General features: G+C 48.6%; 1 protein-coding gene across 13 annotated transcripts in view; it reads right to left on the minus strand.

The window, feature by feature from the left end:
• Positions 1-6,042: 6,042 nt before the first annotated feature.
• The window catches only part of ADA2 (adenosine deaminase 2), a 70,218-nt gene continuing 60,117 nt past the window's right edge, over positions 6,043-16,143 (minus strand). For all 13 annotated transcript variants that reach the window (XM_063623290.1, XM_063623292.1, XM_063623288.1 and 10 more), the window contains 4 exons: positions 15,205-15,313; positions 9,284-9,441; positions 8,495-8,697; positions 6,043-8,252 (listed from right to left, as the gene is read on the minus strand). In XM_063623290.1, the coding sequence (XP_063479360.1) occupies positions 8,159-8,252; positions 8,495-8,697; positions 9,284-9,441; positions 15,205-15,313 (564 nt within the window). In that variant the 3' untranslated portion in view covers positions 6,043-8,158. The remainder of the gene's footprint in view (positions 8,253-8,494; positions 8,698-9,283; positions 9,442-15,204; positions 15,314-16,143) is intronic.

Raw genomic sequence — 16,143 nt, forward strand, 5'->3', positions numbered from 1 at the left:
CAGACACCGGGTGCGGTGGCTCACGGCTGTAATCCCAGCACTTTGGGAGGCCGAGGCAGCCAGATCACTTGAGGTCAGAAGGTCGAGACCAGCCTGGCCAACATGGTGAAGCCCCGACTTTACTAAAAATACAAAAATTAGCTGGGTGTGGTGGCACGCGCCTGTAATCCCAGCTACTAGGGAGGCTGAGGCAGGAGAATCACTTGAACTGGGATGGTGGAGGTTGCAGTGAGCCGAGATCGTGCTACTACACTCCAGCCTGGGCGACAGAGCGAGACTCAGTCTCAAAAAAAAGAAAAGCAAAGAAACAGGGACATCTTCCTGAGGACTCTTCCTGAAGGTGAGGCTGGTTGCATAGTCTCTCAACGTCCCTCGCAAGCTGAGGTTCCTGTAATGTAAGTTTCCTGTTTTCAGGTAGTCTTTTCAGACGAACACACCTCCACCTCGCTTTCCTCCTTCCAAATGAAGAGCTGAGCTAGAGCAGGCACAGGTCCAGATTTTGGGGTAGTCCTGAGGTTTATACATATTTGAAGGGTTTTCTTAAGGAAAAAAGAATAAAATCTTACTAATACACATTTCCTCTGAAATGGCAGCTTCAGTAGCGCTGCTAAGGTAGCCGAGCTCTCCATTCCAGCGGTCACTTCCAGTCTAACAATTCCATCGTTTTCTCTTCTTTTTTCAACTCTTTCCCTCTTCCTGCCCATTTTGTTTTGTTTTGTTTTGGATGTTTGTTTGTTTGTTTTTGAGACGGAGTCTCGCCCAGGCTGGAGTGCAGTGGCATGATCTTGGCTCACTGCAACCTCCGCCTCCTGTGTTTAAGCGATTCTCCTGCCTCAGCCTCTTGAGTAGCTGGGATTCCAGGTGCCCGCCACCATGTCTGGCTAATTTTTTTTATTTTTAGTAGGGATGGGGTTTCACCATGTTGGCCAGGCTGGTTTCGAACTCCTGACCTCAAATGATCCACCCGCCTCAGCCTCCCAAAGTGCTAGGATTACAGGGATGAGCTACCATGCCTGGCCATAATATTCCGATTTTAATGTGCGTAAATTGTATTTATGTGTCTACACACACACACACACATACATACATACTCCAGTAACAATGGGCACATCTAGTGCCTAGATCAGGGCTACTAAATATTTTTCTCTACTGAAAGGAACAGAGCTCCCTGGAGAAATGGCTGAGCTCAGGCATGACACAGGGAAAGTACAAAATGAACCTAGAACATTTTATTGCGTAAGGAAGAATGGCCAGATGCATTGGTTCACACCTATAATCCCAGCACTTTGGAAGGCTGAGGTGGGCAGATTGATTGAGCTCAGGAGTTTGAGACCGGCCTGGGCAACATGGCAAAACCCCATCTCTACAAAAAATACAAAAATTAGCCAGACGTGGTGGTACGTGCTTGTAGGCCCAACTACTAGGGAGGGTGAGGTAGGAGGATCTCTTGAGCCTGTGGGGTCAAGGCTGCAATAAGCTGTGATGGTGCCACTGTACTCCAGCCTGGGGGATGGAGCAAGACCATGCCACAAAAAAAAAAAAAAAAGGAAAAAGTAAGAAAGTTCTCAATGAACTTTATCAGCAGCCAGTTTAACAGGGCTCCCATGGCCAGATCTGGAATAGTGTAAGCATCACAATAAATAGTGCTAGTAATGGATTATAGCCCATCGAATACAACCTGAATCCCTGAGTCGTACTGGTAGAAGGAAAAAAAGGGCTGGGCACAGTGGCTCATGCCTATAATCCCAGCACTTTGGGAGGCCAAGGCGTGCGGATCGCCTGAGGTCAGGAGTTCGAGACCAGCCTGACCAACATGGTGAAACCCTGTCTCTACTAAAAATACAAAAATTAGCCAGGCGTGGTGGTAGGCGCCTGAAGTCTCAGCTACTTAGGAGGCTGACACAAGAGAATCGCTTGAACCCGGGAGGTGGAGGTTGCAGTGAGCCGAGACTGCACCACTGCACTCTAGCTTGGGCAACAAGAGCGAAACTCTGTCTCAAAAAAAAAAAAAAAAAAAAAAGGAAAAAAGGAAGGCGGGAGGGAAGGAATTGTTCTTCCTTGCAGCAAAATGGCAACTAACAAACATGGAAGAAATGGTAGAATTAGAAAATCACCATTTTGGCCAGGCACAGTGGATCACGCCTATAATCCCAATGCTTGGGGAGTCTGAGGTGAGAGGATTGCTTGAGCCCAGGAGTTTGAGTCATATTGGGCAACGTAGTGAAACTTTGTTTGCATCAAAAAAAATTTTTAATTAGCTGGTTGCAGTGATGCACACCTGTAGTCCCAGCTACTTGGGATGCTGAGGCTTGAGGATTACTTGAGCCCAAAAGGTCAAAGCTGCAGTGAGTCGTGATCATACCACTGCGCTCTAGCCTGGGTGACAGAGCGAGACCCAGAAAAAGAAAAATTAAAAAAAGAAAGAAGGAAGGAAGGAAGGAAAACAAAATCACCATTTGATGGTTGTATTTTCCAAAATATTTTCCAACGACTTCTCTTATCCTATATATTCTTTTTTATAATGTGACTTTGACAATCTTCTACCAAAAGTTGGGATCTCTGTCTCCTCCGCTTAAAGCCAGGAGGTGTTTTTTGTTACTGTTGGGACCAACAAAGTATGGCAGAAATGATGCCATGTGACTTCCAGAATTTTCCATTTATTCCGTGGAATACTTACTCCAGAAGTTGAGGCCAATGGGAAGAAGCCCAAACTAGCCGTAGGAGAGCACCAGCTGAGCCCTGGGGCTGTGCAGAGAGGTGACCCCTGGTGGCCTGTCAGCTCCAGCTCTGCCTCCACTGTGGCAAGGACCTGACGAGAGACCTCGAGCAGAACTGCCCAGCTGGGCTCTGCCCAAACCCCTGACCCACAGACACTGGGAGAGATCATAAATTTGTTTGTTTGTTTTGGGTTTGGTTTTGAGATGGAGTTTCGCTCTTGTTGTCCAGGCTGGAGTGCAATGGCATCATCTCGGCTCACTGCAACCTCTGCCTCCCGGGTTCAAGCTATTCTCCTGCCTCAGCCTCCTAAGTAGCTTGGATTATACAGGCGTGCACCACCATGCCTGGCTAATTTTGTATTTTTAGTAGAGAAGGGGTTTCCCCATGTTGGTCAGGCTGGTCTCGAACTTCTGACCTCAGGTGATCCCCCCGCCTTGGCCTCCCAAAGTGCTGGGATTAAAGGTGTAAGTCACCACGCCTGGCCCCATAATTTTTATTTTTGTTTCAAACCACTACGTTTTGGGATAATTTGCTACACAGCAATAAATGGAACAGCAACCATGATAGTAATAGATTTAGACAAAAGTCCTCAGTGGATGCAAGCACTAATGGGTAAAGTTTTAAGGAGGAGTGAAGACTTTTACATAAAGTGTCTCCTCTCCAAATATGTGTTAATTACTAAGGGAAAAATGGTAACTTCACAATGAATGGCAAATTCTGGCAGAAATCAACTTAAGCATCAAAGTCAGTATCATATTGAGACAAATTAACATTGTATGCATCAGTATGCTGGCAAATGTGTAACAGCTGGCTGGTGGGGACATGGATTTGTAACATTTGCTGATTTTTGTGGCACAAAAACTCCCACAAGCTTGGTGTCATGGCTCATGCCTGTAATCCCAGCACTTTGGGAAGCCGAGGTGGGAGGATGGCTTGAGGCCAGGAGTTTGAGACAGGCTAGACAGTATATCATGATCCCATCTCTACAAAAAGTAAAAAGATAAAGAAAACTTAGCCGAGGTGGTGGTGCACACCTGTAGTCCCAACTACTTTGGATGCTGGGCAGGAGGATTGCTTGAGCCCAGGAGGTAGTGGTTACAATGAGCAGCGATCCTGCCACTGCACTCTAGCCTAGGCAATGGAGTGAGACCCCTGTCTCAAAAAAAAAAAAAAAAAAATTCCCATCAAGACCAATTTCAGCCTCCTAAAGGTTTAACAACAAGCTGGAAGTATAACACTTGGCCCCATTCATGTGCCCTGGTGTGTACACTGAGAAGGATAAAGCCTCGCTGCTAATGTGCTCCTCTCAAAAATGTATCCCCTGAGCCTCTTCCTAGGGAAACATTGGATGAACCTAAAATGAGGAATAGTCTGTGAAATAACTGGCCTGTACTCTTCAAAAATGAGGTTCCAAAACACAAAGGAAGACTTACGAAGCTGGTTCAGACAGAAAGAGACTAGAGATTGGACAGCTAGATGTAACTTGTGATCCTTGATTGGGTTCTGGACCAAGAACAAAACAAAACAAAACAAAACAAAACAAAGCTCAGCAGGGCCAGAGCCAGATACTAGCATCTTTTCAACGTTAATACTTTTCTGATTTGGTTGGATGTACTGTGGTTCCATAGGAGAATGTCATTGTCTTTAGGAAACGAACACTGGAGAATCTAGGAATAAAAGGCATAATATCCGCAACTTAGTCTCAATCGGTTAGAAAAAAATCGGATATATAGAGAGAGCAATTAGAGACAGAGAAAGAATGACATATCGAGTCAAATGTTGTAAAATGTTAATAACTGGGGGAACCTGGGCAAAGAGAATGTTAGCGGTTTGTGTTGTTGTTGTCGTGATTTTTCTTTGTTTTGTTTTTTTGAGACAGGGTCTCGCTTTATTTGCCAGGCTGGAGTGGAGTGGTGCGATCTCAGTTCACTACAATCTCCTCTTCCTGGACTCAAGCGATCCTCCCACCTCAGCCTTCTGAGTAGCTAGGACCACAGGCACGCCCCGCCATGCCCAGCTAATTTTTGTATTTTTAGTAGAGATGAGGTCTGGCCATGTTGCCCAAGCTGGTCTCGAACTCCTGGGCTCAAGCAATCCACTTGCCTCGGCTTCCCAAAGTGCCGGGTTTACAGGCGTGACCCCCTGTGCCTGGCCTGGTAAGAGTTTTTTGTACTATTCTTGCAACTTGTTTGAAATTATTTCAAAATGATCAGATAAATGCTCCATGGACATTTAGTTCGATAGGACTAGGCCTATGCAATGAGGAATAAAGTCAAGAAGAAAGAACTAGCAAGCTTTGTAAGTTGAATTTAAAAGCTTAAAGACTGGATGTGGTGGCTAGTGCCTGTAATCCCAGGTATCCGGGAGCTGAGGCAGGAGGATAACTTGAGGCCATAGTTTGAGATCAGCTGACCAGCCTGGGCAACATAGTGAGACACACACTGTCTCTAAAAACAAACAAACAAAAAAAAGGCCGGGTGTGGTGGCTCACGCCTGTAATCCCAGCACTTTGGCAGGCCGAGGCGGGTGGATCATGAGGTCAGGAGTTCAAGACCAGCCTGGCCAACATGGTGAAACCCCATCTGTACTAAAAATACAAAAATTAGCCAGGTGTGATGGCGGGTGCCTGTAAACCCAGCTAGCTACTCGAGAGGCTGAGGCAGGAGAATCACTTGAACCCGGGAGGCAGAGGTTGCAGTGAGCCGAGGTTGCGCCACTGCCCTCCAGCCTGGGTGACGGAGTGAGACTCTGTCTCAAAAAAAAAAAGAAGGAAGAACTGGACACAAAGGCAAGATTATTGCTGGTTCATTTTGCCAAATCAGAGATCACAGCAAGTCCAGGCCAGAGGCTGTCTGTGTCTCCCTGTGTTGGAGGTCCCCTGTGGAGTTGGGACCTAAAAGAGATCGTCAGGGATTGGGGAAGGCATTGAATCACCTGCAGAGTTAGACAGGACCCTAGAGCTTGTCTTCTTCCATCCAGGCACAGCTTGTGGTTGCTGACTCCTGGTCGCAAGGCTTCTCCCAGGTCCAGGAACCAAATGGTGATAAACTAGGAATGGAGAGAGGGCTTGCTGCTGTCTGAGAGCCCAGGTACAAGTCATGGAAGTTGGATGAGAGGACATTCACATCCGCCTGGGGCTTTTAAGGAATTCTTTGATTCCCTGCCATCCTTGAGTTGGGTGAGGACAGAGCTGGCTTCTTGCACCTTTCTTCCAAGGCCAGGTGAGGAGCTGGACTCTGATCACAGGAGGTCTTTTATTTGGGGCGGCTCTGCTCTACTCCCCTCTGCCTTGGCAGCTGGCTGAACAGACAAAGTGACAGCCACTCATTCAATGCATCGTTTATTGAGTATTAACTAGCTTTGGGCCCAGGCTCTGGGTTAGCAGCATGCATGAAATAATCAGAAACAATCACAAACTCCTGCCCACATGGGGCTTACAGTCTGGCAGGGTGAGACTGTAGACACAGAAGTAAATATCCAATTATAAATTGTGATTAGAGGCATGATGGAAATGAGCAAGGCTCCCTGAGAGAAACAGTGCGGGCATAGGAAAACTTCTCTGAGACAGTGACATGAACCTGAAACTTGAAGGGTAAACAGGAGAGGGCAAGACAAAAGGGGAAAGAAGGAATGTTCCAGGCAGAGAGAAGGAGAAAAGACCCAGGCACAGTATAGAGCCGAGGACATCTGAGGAAGAAAGGGCCACCGGGGTTGGGGCCCTCGGGGTGACTGGGAGAGGAAGGCACTGGAATGGATCCAGATTAAATCGGATGCTGTATGCCCTGTGGAGACATGGGGTGTGCCTCTAAATGCACTGGGTTGTAAGCAAAGGAGTGACCTGATTTAATTTGATATTTTAAAAGTCATTCTAGGCCAGGCGGGGTGGCTCACGCCGGTAATCCCAGCGCTTTGAGAGGCCAAGGTGGGTGGATCACGGGGTCAGGTGTTTGAGACCAGCCTGGCCAACATAGTGAAACCCCATCTCTACTAAAAATACAAAAATTATCCGGGCATGGTGGTGCATGCCTGTAATCCCAGCTACTCGGGACGCTGAGGCACAAGAATCCGCTTGAACCCGGGAGGCGGAGCTTGCAGTGAGCCGAGATCGCGCCACTGCACTCCACTCTGGGCAACAGAGTGAGACTCCGTCTCAAACAAAACAAAACAAACAAACAAAATGTCATTCTACACTGTGAAAAATGAGCTGGAGGAGGCAAAGGGAAGAAAGGGGAGATCAGTGAGGAGGCTGTTGTCACAGCTCAGGCAGGAGCATGGTGGCTTAGACTTGGCAGCAGCGTGCAGTTAGAGCGCCACTGTTGAAGTCCGGATGCGGGATGCGTTCTGATGTAGGGAGTGGGGCACAGCGCAGCATCAAGACTTGTGCTGAAAATTCCTGCTTTGAGCAACTGGGTGGAATGGATGGAGGTGTCCTTCACCAGCTATGGGAAAGGCCAGGGAAAGGTTTAAAGGGCTGGGTGTGGTGGCCCATGTCAGTAATCCCAGCACTTCGGGAGACTGCGGCAGGAGGATCACTTGAAGCCAGGAGTTGGAGACCAGCCTGGGCAACATAGCAAGACACTCTTTAGAAAAATTAAAGTAGAGAAAAAGAAAGATTTAAAGGGAAGAGACTGAGCGTTCAGAATTGTACCTCGTCAGTGTCTGAGACTCCTGTGAGCTCTCCAAGTGCATAAATAAATGTGGGAATCATTAACAAATAAATGGAATGAAAAAGCAAAGGAGTGGATGAGACCACCCAGGAACAGTGTACAGAGAGAGAAGAGAAATAAAGAAGAGAGAGTTAAAGAGACCAGAATAGGCCAGGCCTGGTGGCTCACGCCTGTAATTCCAGCACTTTGGGAGCCCGGGGCGAGTGGATCACCTGAGGTCAAGAGTTGGATACCAGCCGTGCCAACATGGTGAAAACCTGTCTCTACTAAAAATGCAAAAATCAGCTGGGTGTGGTGGCGCATGCCTGTAATTCCAGCTACTCGGGAGGCTGAGGCAAGAGAATTGCCTGAACTCGGGAGGCAGAGGTTGCACTGAGCTGAGATCGCACCATTGTACTCCAGCCTGGGCAACAAGAGCAAAACTCCATCTCGAAAAAATACAAAAATAAAAAAATAAAGAGACCAGAATAGAACAGAGCCCAGGACTGCGTCCTGAGGAAACAGCACAGAGATCAGAGAGAGGAGGAGGCTCTGAAATAGGGAAACTAGAAGAAATGGCCGGAGAGGAGAAAACCAAGAGGGTCAATGTCACTGTGGCTGAGAGAGAATATTTCCAGAGGATGAATTTGGTCAGCCAGCCAAGTGCTTCTGACAAGGTCGCTCCATACAGAGGCCACTGATTTGATGAGGACATGGGGCTGATTCAAGAACGAGTGAGAGGAAGTGACAGCGTGTGCGAGAAGACAGCTTGTAGAAGGCTGGCTAGCTTCTCCTCACTTTGTAGACACATCCGCTATGAACTTATCCCATCTCTTCTTCCAGATTTCCATGAAAGTATTTTTCTCAGTCTCCAACAGGGTACTGTACCTGCAGGAAGAGGAGGAGCCCAGGTCAGCCTCAGGGCAGGGGTTGGGGAATGGGGCGGGGAGCCTGAGGGGACATTAGAGGCTTGCAGAGCACTCTCCCCAGGCCAGCAGCAAGAACTAAACAGCCATGATGAGAAGGAACCCACAGGAACCATCGAGACATCTGCCTCAAGCCTCCAGAGAGGCAAACACAAGCTGCGGGCTGGAAGGAGGCGGGGGGCCTGGAGGACACGGGACACTCACTTGATAGAGTTCATGGCCAGCTGTTTGAGGGTCCTCAGGTCAGCCTTCATCCCCCCAATGCCCATGAAGACCTCATAGAAATCGTAGGACAAGCCTTTGGCACCAAAGATAGCTGGGTCATCAGAGCTGATCACCATGGGGTGCCCAGTGGCCATCAGAGTGGCTACAGGGTGGTTCCTCAAGTCAGATACCAGTTTCAGCACCTGCCCAATAGGAGGCAATGGAGAAAGATGAGCTCTGATCCCTAAAAAGAGTAGTCACAAGTGAGGTGAGACCTTGAGCCCCATCAGCTCCCTTCATCTTCCCATCACTATCTCCCCAGTATGGGGATGACTTCTGGGCAGAGTCACAAGGAGACATAAGGAACAGAGCCAGTCCTCATGCTCCTCCTCATGTTTCATCAGCACCACAAACATCTGGTCACTTCTGGTCCTGCTCAGAGAAGCGCTAACTGAACACAGACACAAAGGACCTCAAGAAACCGTGGGGAGCAGCATCCCATGGCCCATCACACTTCACTGGCCTCCCCCCGTGTCCTTTTTGCTTTGTCTACAGTTTTGCCCAAAATTCCACCCCACTGGGGACCCTCACTGCTGCCTCATTCTTATTGGTGGCTTAGGCAAAAGGCCCCTCCTGAATAACTTTACTAACAGGGGTGGGAGAGTGGAGGGATGTAGGTAATAAGAGAGTTTAAGGAAAGATAACTCTCCTTAACAGGAAGAAGTTTAAGAGAGCAGAGGTTGTGGTTAGGGGAGATCATATGGGATTAGCCGCATGGGTCACACATACCTGGTTAGAGATGGGACAGACTTCTATGGGGATGTCCTTTTTCCAGGAGTAAGCCCTGACTGCAGGGTGTTTGCTCAAAGCAAATCCATGGCCGATTCTGGTAGTGTTCAGCATCAGAGCATCCAGAATGTTCTTGTCTATGGAAGTGCCCTGCCAGTCTGAAGACAGGGGAATGGCCTTCCATGGGGGATGGATGGGTCTGACCCACCGGCCCCCCGACCATCCTCAAATAAACAGCCCCCCCCAAGCACAAAAATGAAGAGAAATTAACATTAACACAAATACACACACAGTTTCCTTTTAACAATGCTAAAGAGAGGTATGATATGGCTTTATTAAATTAATCATCTAATTTATTAATTTATCATTCTAATGAGAAAGTTGAAACTTAATAGCTTCTATAAATTGACCAAGGACGTTCACATAGTAAGTAGCAAAACCGAGTTTTTTTTTTTTTTTTTTTTTTTTTTGAGACAGAGTCTTGCTCTGTCGCCAGGCTGGAGTATAGTGGCACGATCCCAGCTCACTGCAACCTCCACCTCCCAGGTTCAAACAATTTTCCTGCCTCAGCCTCCCAGGTAGCTGGGACTACAGGCGCACACCACCATGCCCAGATAATTTTTTGTATTTTTAGTAGAGACAGGGTTTCACCATGTTGGCCAGGATGGTCTCAATTTCTTGACCTCGTGATCTGCCTGCCTCGGCCTCCCAAAGTGCTGGGATTACAGGCGTGAGCCGCCACACCCGGACTGCAAAACCAAGTTTTAAACCTTGGTCTCTCTGACCCACAGTCCGCTTTCCTTCTTCCTCTTTTGTGGCACTCTTTTTTTTTTTTTTTGAGACGGAGTCTTGCTCTGTCGCCCAGGCTGGAGTGCAGTGGCGTGATCGCGGCTCACTGCAACCTCTGCCTCCCAGGTTCAAGCGGATTCTCCTGCCTCAGCCTCCTGAGTAGCTGGGATTGCAGGTGCCCACCACCACGCCCGGCTATTTTTTGTATTTTTAGTAGAGACGGGGTTTCACCGTGTTGGCCAGGCTGGTCTCAAACTCCTGACCTCAGGGGATCCACCCGCCTCGGCCTCCCAAAGTGCCGGGATTACAGGCGTGAGCCACCGTACCGGGCTCTGGGACTCTTATGCTTATGCTCTTTATAACAATGTGTTACAGGTTCTCTTATTTACAACATCAGTATAACTACCTGTATGTGCTCACTTTAATTTATATATTTAATAGTACTATCAAGATGTTATCACTTGCTAGGTGACCGCAGACATTCTTGTGGCCTCCCTTCTCCCCTGCCATCTCCATCACACCTTTCTTTTTTTTTTTTTTTTTGAGATGGAGTCTCACTCTGTCACCCAGGCTGGAGTGCAGTGGTGCAATCTCAGCTGACTGCAAGCTCCACTTTCCTGGGTTCATGCCATTCTCCTGCCTCAGTCTCCCGAGTAGCTGGGACTACAGGCGCCCACCACCACACCCAGCTAATTTTTTTTTTTTGTATTTTTTGTAGAGATGGGGTTTCACTGTATTAGCCAGGATGGTCTTGATCTCCTGACCTCGTAATCCACCTGCCTCAGCCTCCCAAAGTGCTGGGATTACAGGCGTGAGCCACCGCGCCCGGCCCCATCACACCTTTCTTGCAGCTGAGGCCCTCGGTAGAGGATGAAAGGTCAGATATGCCTTTCTCAGTCTCCCTTACAGCTAAAATAGCCTTAACGCTGGACTGGGAGGTTATTTGTTGGGGAGGTTTGGGGGATTCCTCCCTGATAAAAGGAGATCCACTGGGAGGCTGTCTCCTATTTTGCTTCACTGGATGTGGTCACCCCAAATGTGATTCACCATCTGACAACCAAGTGGGGCAGAATCACCCACGCAGTGGGCATAGCACAGATTGCTTCTTATGTGAGATAACAAATGTCCTTATTGTAAAATCGGTGGGATGCATGTACTCTATTCTTGCAACTATAAGCATTCTAATGGATTCACATATAAAATATGAACATCTGGCTGGGTGCGGTGGCTCACACCTGTAATCACAGCACTTTGGGAGGCTGAGGCAGGAGGCTTGCTTGAGCCCAGGAGTTCAAGGCCAGCCTGGGCAACATAGAGACACCCTGTCTCTACAAAAAATACAAAAATCAGGCCGGGCGCAGTGGCTCACGCTTGTAATCCCAGCACTTTGGGAGGCCGAGGCGGGCGGATCACGAGGTCAGGAGATCGAGACCACGGTGAAACCCCGTCTCTACTAAAAATACAAAAAATTAGCCAGGTGTGGTGGCAGGCGCCTGTAGTCCCAGCTACTCGGAGATGCTGAGGCAGGAGAATGGCGTGAACCCGGAAGGTGGAGCTTGCAGTGAGCCGAGATCGCACCACTGCACTCCAGCCTGGGTGACAGAGCGAGACTCCGTCTCAAAAAAAAAAAAACAAAAATTAGCCAGGCATGGTGGCATGTGGCTGCAGTCCCAGCTACTTGGGAGGCTGAGGTGGAAGGATAACCTGAACCCAGGAGGTGGAGGCTGTAGTGAGCTGTGATCATGCCACTGCACTCTAGCCTGGGTGACAGAATGAGAGCCCATGTCAAAATATATATATATGTATGAAAACTTCACTTTTCTGATAGAAATAAACTCAAGAATTTCCACTGCTGCCTAGCACATGTATTTTGATGGATTTTCACTGGTTTTTAAAGATTTCTTCTTCTTTTTAAAAATAAGGACATTGGCCGGGCGCAGTGGCTCAGGCCTGTAATCCCAACACTTTGGGAGGCCGAGGCGGGCGGATCACGAGGTCAGGAGTTCCAGACCAGCCTGACCAACATGGTGAAACCCCGTCTCTACTAAAAATACAAAAAATATTAGCCGAGCGTGGTGGCAGGTGCCCGAGTAGTCCCAGGTACTCAGGAGGCTGAAGCAGGAGAATGGCGTGAACCTGGGAGGCGGAGCTTGCAGTGAGTCGAGATCGCGCCACTGCACTCCAGCCTGGGGACAGAGCAAGACTCCGTCTCAAAGAATAAAATAAAATAAAATAAAATAAAATAATAAAAATAAGGACATTACTTTTAGGTATTAGATACCCAAGTCCTGGCAAAGTCATCTCCAAGGACCATACATCTTGGAACCTGTTAGGTCCTGTGCTGCAATGTTTTGTAGGGCCAGAATTATTTCACACACGTAAGTATGATTTTCCCCAACCAGACCACAAGCTCTTCAAGGTTAACAACACCCTCACCCAACCCCCTGCCCCTCAAACAATTCTTCTGCTCTCCTAGAGCAGACTTTGATCTAAATTGGATCTAAATTGACTCGAAATGTCAGGAAAAAGAGATTAATGCACAAGGTCCCTTCCTCTGAGAGACGGTGTGATAGAGCAGAGCTTAAGCCTGGGTGGGAAATGAAGCTGCCCATCACTCTCTCCACCCCTCCTCGGTCTTCTGAGGGTGACAGGTGGGATGCTGAAGACAGCTGCCCTCCTGGTCCCGGCCTCCATGTGAACAGCCTCCTCCCAAATCTTCCTTTGGATCTGAAATTGCAGCTGTGATCTTGCTTAGTTAGGGTTTATACATTTTAAGGACTGGAATACAGGAGGGGCTGAGATGACTGAGCAAGCCCAAGGATGGAGTTCTGGGGAAGAAAGATGTGGCTGGGCTAATGGCATTTCAAGAGGAACAGCAGCCAGGGTCTGCATGGGGCAGGGCAGGGTTTCCTCTCCTACGATAATGAGGGACAGAACATCCTAAAGACAAGGAGCAGACCTGGTTCTCCTCCCTCTTCCACCAATTTCCAGCTGTGTGGCTTTAGGCAGATCAGTTAACCTCTCAAGCACAATTCACTCGGAGGATGGAGAGCATCAGAGAGGGTTCCAATTCATATACATTATATACATGCATCAAAATATCACATGAGGCCGGGTAATCCCAGCACTTTAGGAGGCCGAGACGGGCGGACTGTTTGAGGTTGGGAGTTCAAGACCAGCCTGGCCAACATGGTGAAACCCCATCTCTATTAAAAATACAAAAATTAGCTGGGTGTAGTGGCAGGCGCCTGTAATCCCAGCTACTCGGGAGGCTGAGGCATGAGAATCACTTGAACCCGGAAGCCAGAGGTTGCAGTGAGCCGATATCACACCACTGCACTCCAGCCTGGGCAATACAGTGAGACTCAGTCTCAAAAGAATTTTTTTTCCATGGCTCAATCCTGTAATCCCAGCATTTTGGGAGGCTGAGGTGGGTGGATCACTTGAGGTCAGGAGTTCAAGACCAGCCTGACCAACATGGTGAAACCCCATCTCTACTAAAAATACAAAAATTAGCCAGGCATGGTGGTGCATGCCTGTAATCCCAGCTTCTCCAAAGGCTGAGGCAGGAGAATCGCTTGAACCCGGGAGGCAGAGGTTGCAGTGAGCCAAGATCGCACTATTGCACTCCAGCCTGGGCGACAGAGTGAGACTCCATCTCAAAAAAACAAAAAAATTGACCAGGCGCAGTGGCTCACACCTGTAATCCCAGCACTTTGGGAGGCCGAGACTGGTGGATCACAAGGTCAGGAGATCGAGACCATCCTGGCTAACATGGTGAAACCTCGTCTCTACTAAAAATACAAAAAATTAGCCGGGCGTGGTGGTGGGCACCTGCAGTCCCAGCTACTCAGGAGGCTGAGGCAGGAGAATGGCATGAACCCAGGAGGCAGAGCTTGCAGTGAGCTGAGATCATGCCACTGCACTCCAGCCTGGGCCACAGAGCGAGATTCCATCTCAAAAAAAAAAAAAAAATTTTTTTTTCCTTTTTGTGTAGAATGGGATCTTACTATGTTGCCCAGACTGGTCTCAAACTCCTGGACTCAAGTGATCCTCCTGCCTCTGCCTCCCTAAGTGCTAGAATTACAGATGTGAGCCACTGTACCAGGCTAAAACAATTTTTTTTTTTGAGACAGGGTCTAGCTCTGTCACCCAGGCTGGAGTTCAGTGAGCCTGGGCTCAGGCAATCCTCCCACCTCAGCCTCTGAGTAGGTGGGACCACAGGTGTGTACCATCATGCCTGGCTAATTTTTGTATTTTTTTGTAGAGACAAAGTTTTGCCATGTTGCCCTGGCTGGCCTCAAACTCCTGGGTTTAAAGAGATCCACCCACATCAGCCTCCAAAGTGCTAGGATTACAGGCATGAGCCACTGTGCCTGTGCCCAGCCTAAAACAAATTTTTATAGCCAAAGTAGGATGATGTGAGTTTGCAGGATTATGCCCCTACCATGAAAAATTTAAAAAAAAAAAGAGAAGAAGAAGAAGGATTCAAATTCAGACTCCAGTTCGTACCAGCTCTTTAACCCTGGACCACTATGTTTGGAGCCTTGGGCTTTTCATCTATCAAATGGAGGTTAAAAACTGGGGAAACGATTAGAAATAAATTAGAAAAGGCCGGGCGCGGTGGCTCACCCTTGTAATTCCAGCACTTTGGGAGGCCGAGGCGGGCAGATCATGAGGTCAGGAGATCAAGACCATCCTGGCTAACACGGTGAAACCCTGTCTCTACTAAAAATACAAAAAAGTAGCCGGGCGTGGTGGCAGGTGCCTGTAGTACCAGCTACTTGGAAGGCTGAGGCAGGAGACTCTCTTGAACCTGGGAAGCCGAGGTTGCAGTGAGCTGGGCGACAGAGGGAGACTCCGTTAAAAAAAAAAAAAAAAAAGAAGAAGAAGAAGAAGAAAAAAAAGGAAGGAAGGAAGAAAGAGAAATTACAAATAATACATGTAAAGTGGCTGATTCTATTATCCTTGTTATTCGTTCTCCATGGGGCTGTTGTCAGGATTAAATGAGCTAGAGCACAGGAAAGGGCTCTGGAAACGCCTGTAGGCTCTAACCCCGAGGCATGGGCCTGTGGCCAGGAGCTCTCCCATTGACCACCTCCGCTGCCCCTGCTCGCATCCCGCAGGCTCACCTGTTTCTCCGGCATGGAAGAAGTAAGGCAGCTTAACGCCATCCTTGGTGGGGATCATCAGAGCTTCCTTGTAGTCGTGCAAGGAGTGGCCAGTGTCCTCATGCCCCACCTGCAGGACAGAGAGGGACAGGGAGGCGTCTGCAGGGCACATGCCTCACTTGCTGATGGCACGCCCTGCAGCCTGTGCACACCCTTCCTTGTACCCTGCCGCCACTGTCCGGACCTTTGTCACGTGGCCTTTTAAGAAGGACCAGGAGCAGGCTGGGCACAGTGGCTCACACCTGTAATCCCAGCACTTTGGGAGGCCGAGGCAGGCAGATCACGAGGTCAGGAGATCGAGACCATCCTGGCTAACACAGTGAAACCCCGTCTCTACTAAAAATACAAAAAATTATCCAGGTGTGGTAGCGGGCGCCTGTAGTCCCAGCTACTCGGGAGGCTGAGGCAGGAGAATGGCATGAACCCAGGAGGTGGAACTTGCAGTGAGCCGAGATCGCACCACTGCACTCCAGCCTGGTCAACAAGAGCAAAAATATGTATATATATATATATTTTGTAGAGACGGGGTCTCACCGATTTGCTCAGGCTGGTCTAGAACTCCTGGACTCAGGTGACCCTCCCACCTTGGCCCCCCAAGGTGCTGGGATTACAGGCGTGAGCCACTGCCCTGGCCTAATCTAGATTTTTTTTTTTTTTTTTTTTTGAGATAGAGTCTTGCTCTGTCGCCCAGGCTGGAGTGCAATGGCGCAATCTCAGCTCACTGCAACCTCTGCCTCCTGAGTTCAAGCAATTCTGCCTCAGCCTCCCAAGTAGCTGGGATTACAGGTGCAGGCCACCATGCCTGGCTAATTTTTGTGTTTTTAGTAGAGATGTGGTTTCTCCATGTTGGCCAGGCTGGTCTTGAACTCCAGACCTCAGGTGATCCACCTGTCTCGCCCT

This window comes from Symphalangus syndactylus, chromosome 18 (assembly GCF_028878055.3).
Source record: "Symphalangus syndactylus isolate Jambi chromosome 18, NHGRI_mSymSyn1-v2.1_pri, whole genome shotgun sequence".
Classification (NCBI taxonomy): domain Eukaryota; kingdom Metazoa; phylum Chordata; class Mammalia; order Primates; family Hylobatidae; genus Symphalangus; species Symphalangus syndactylus.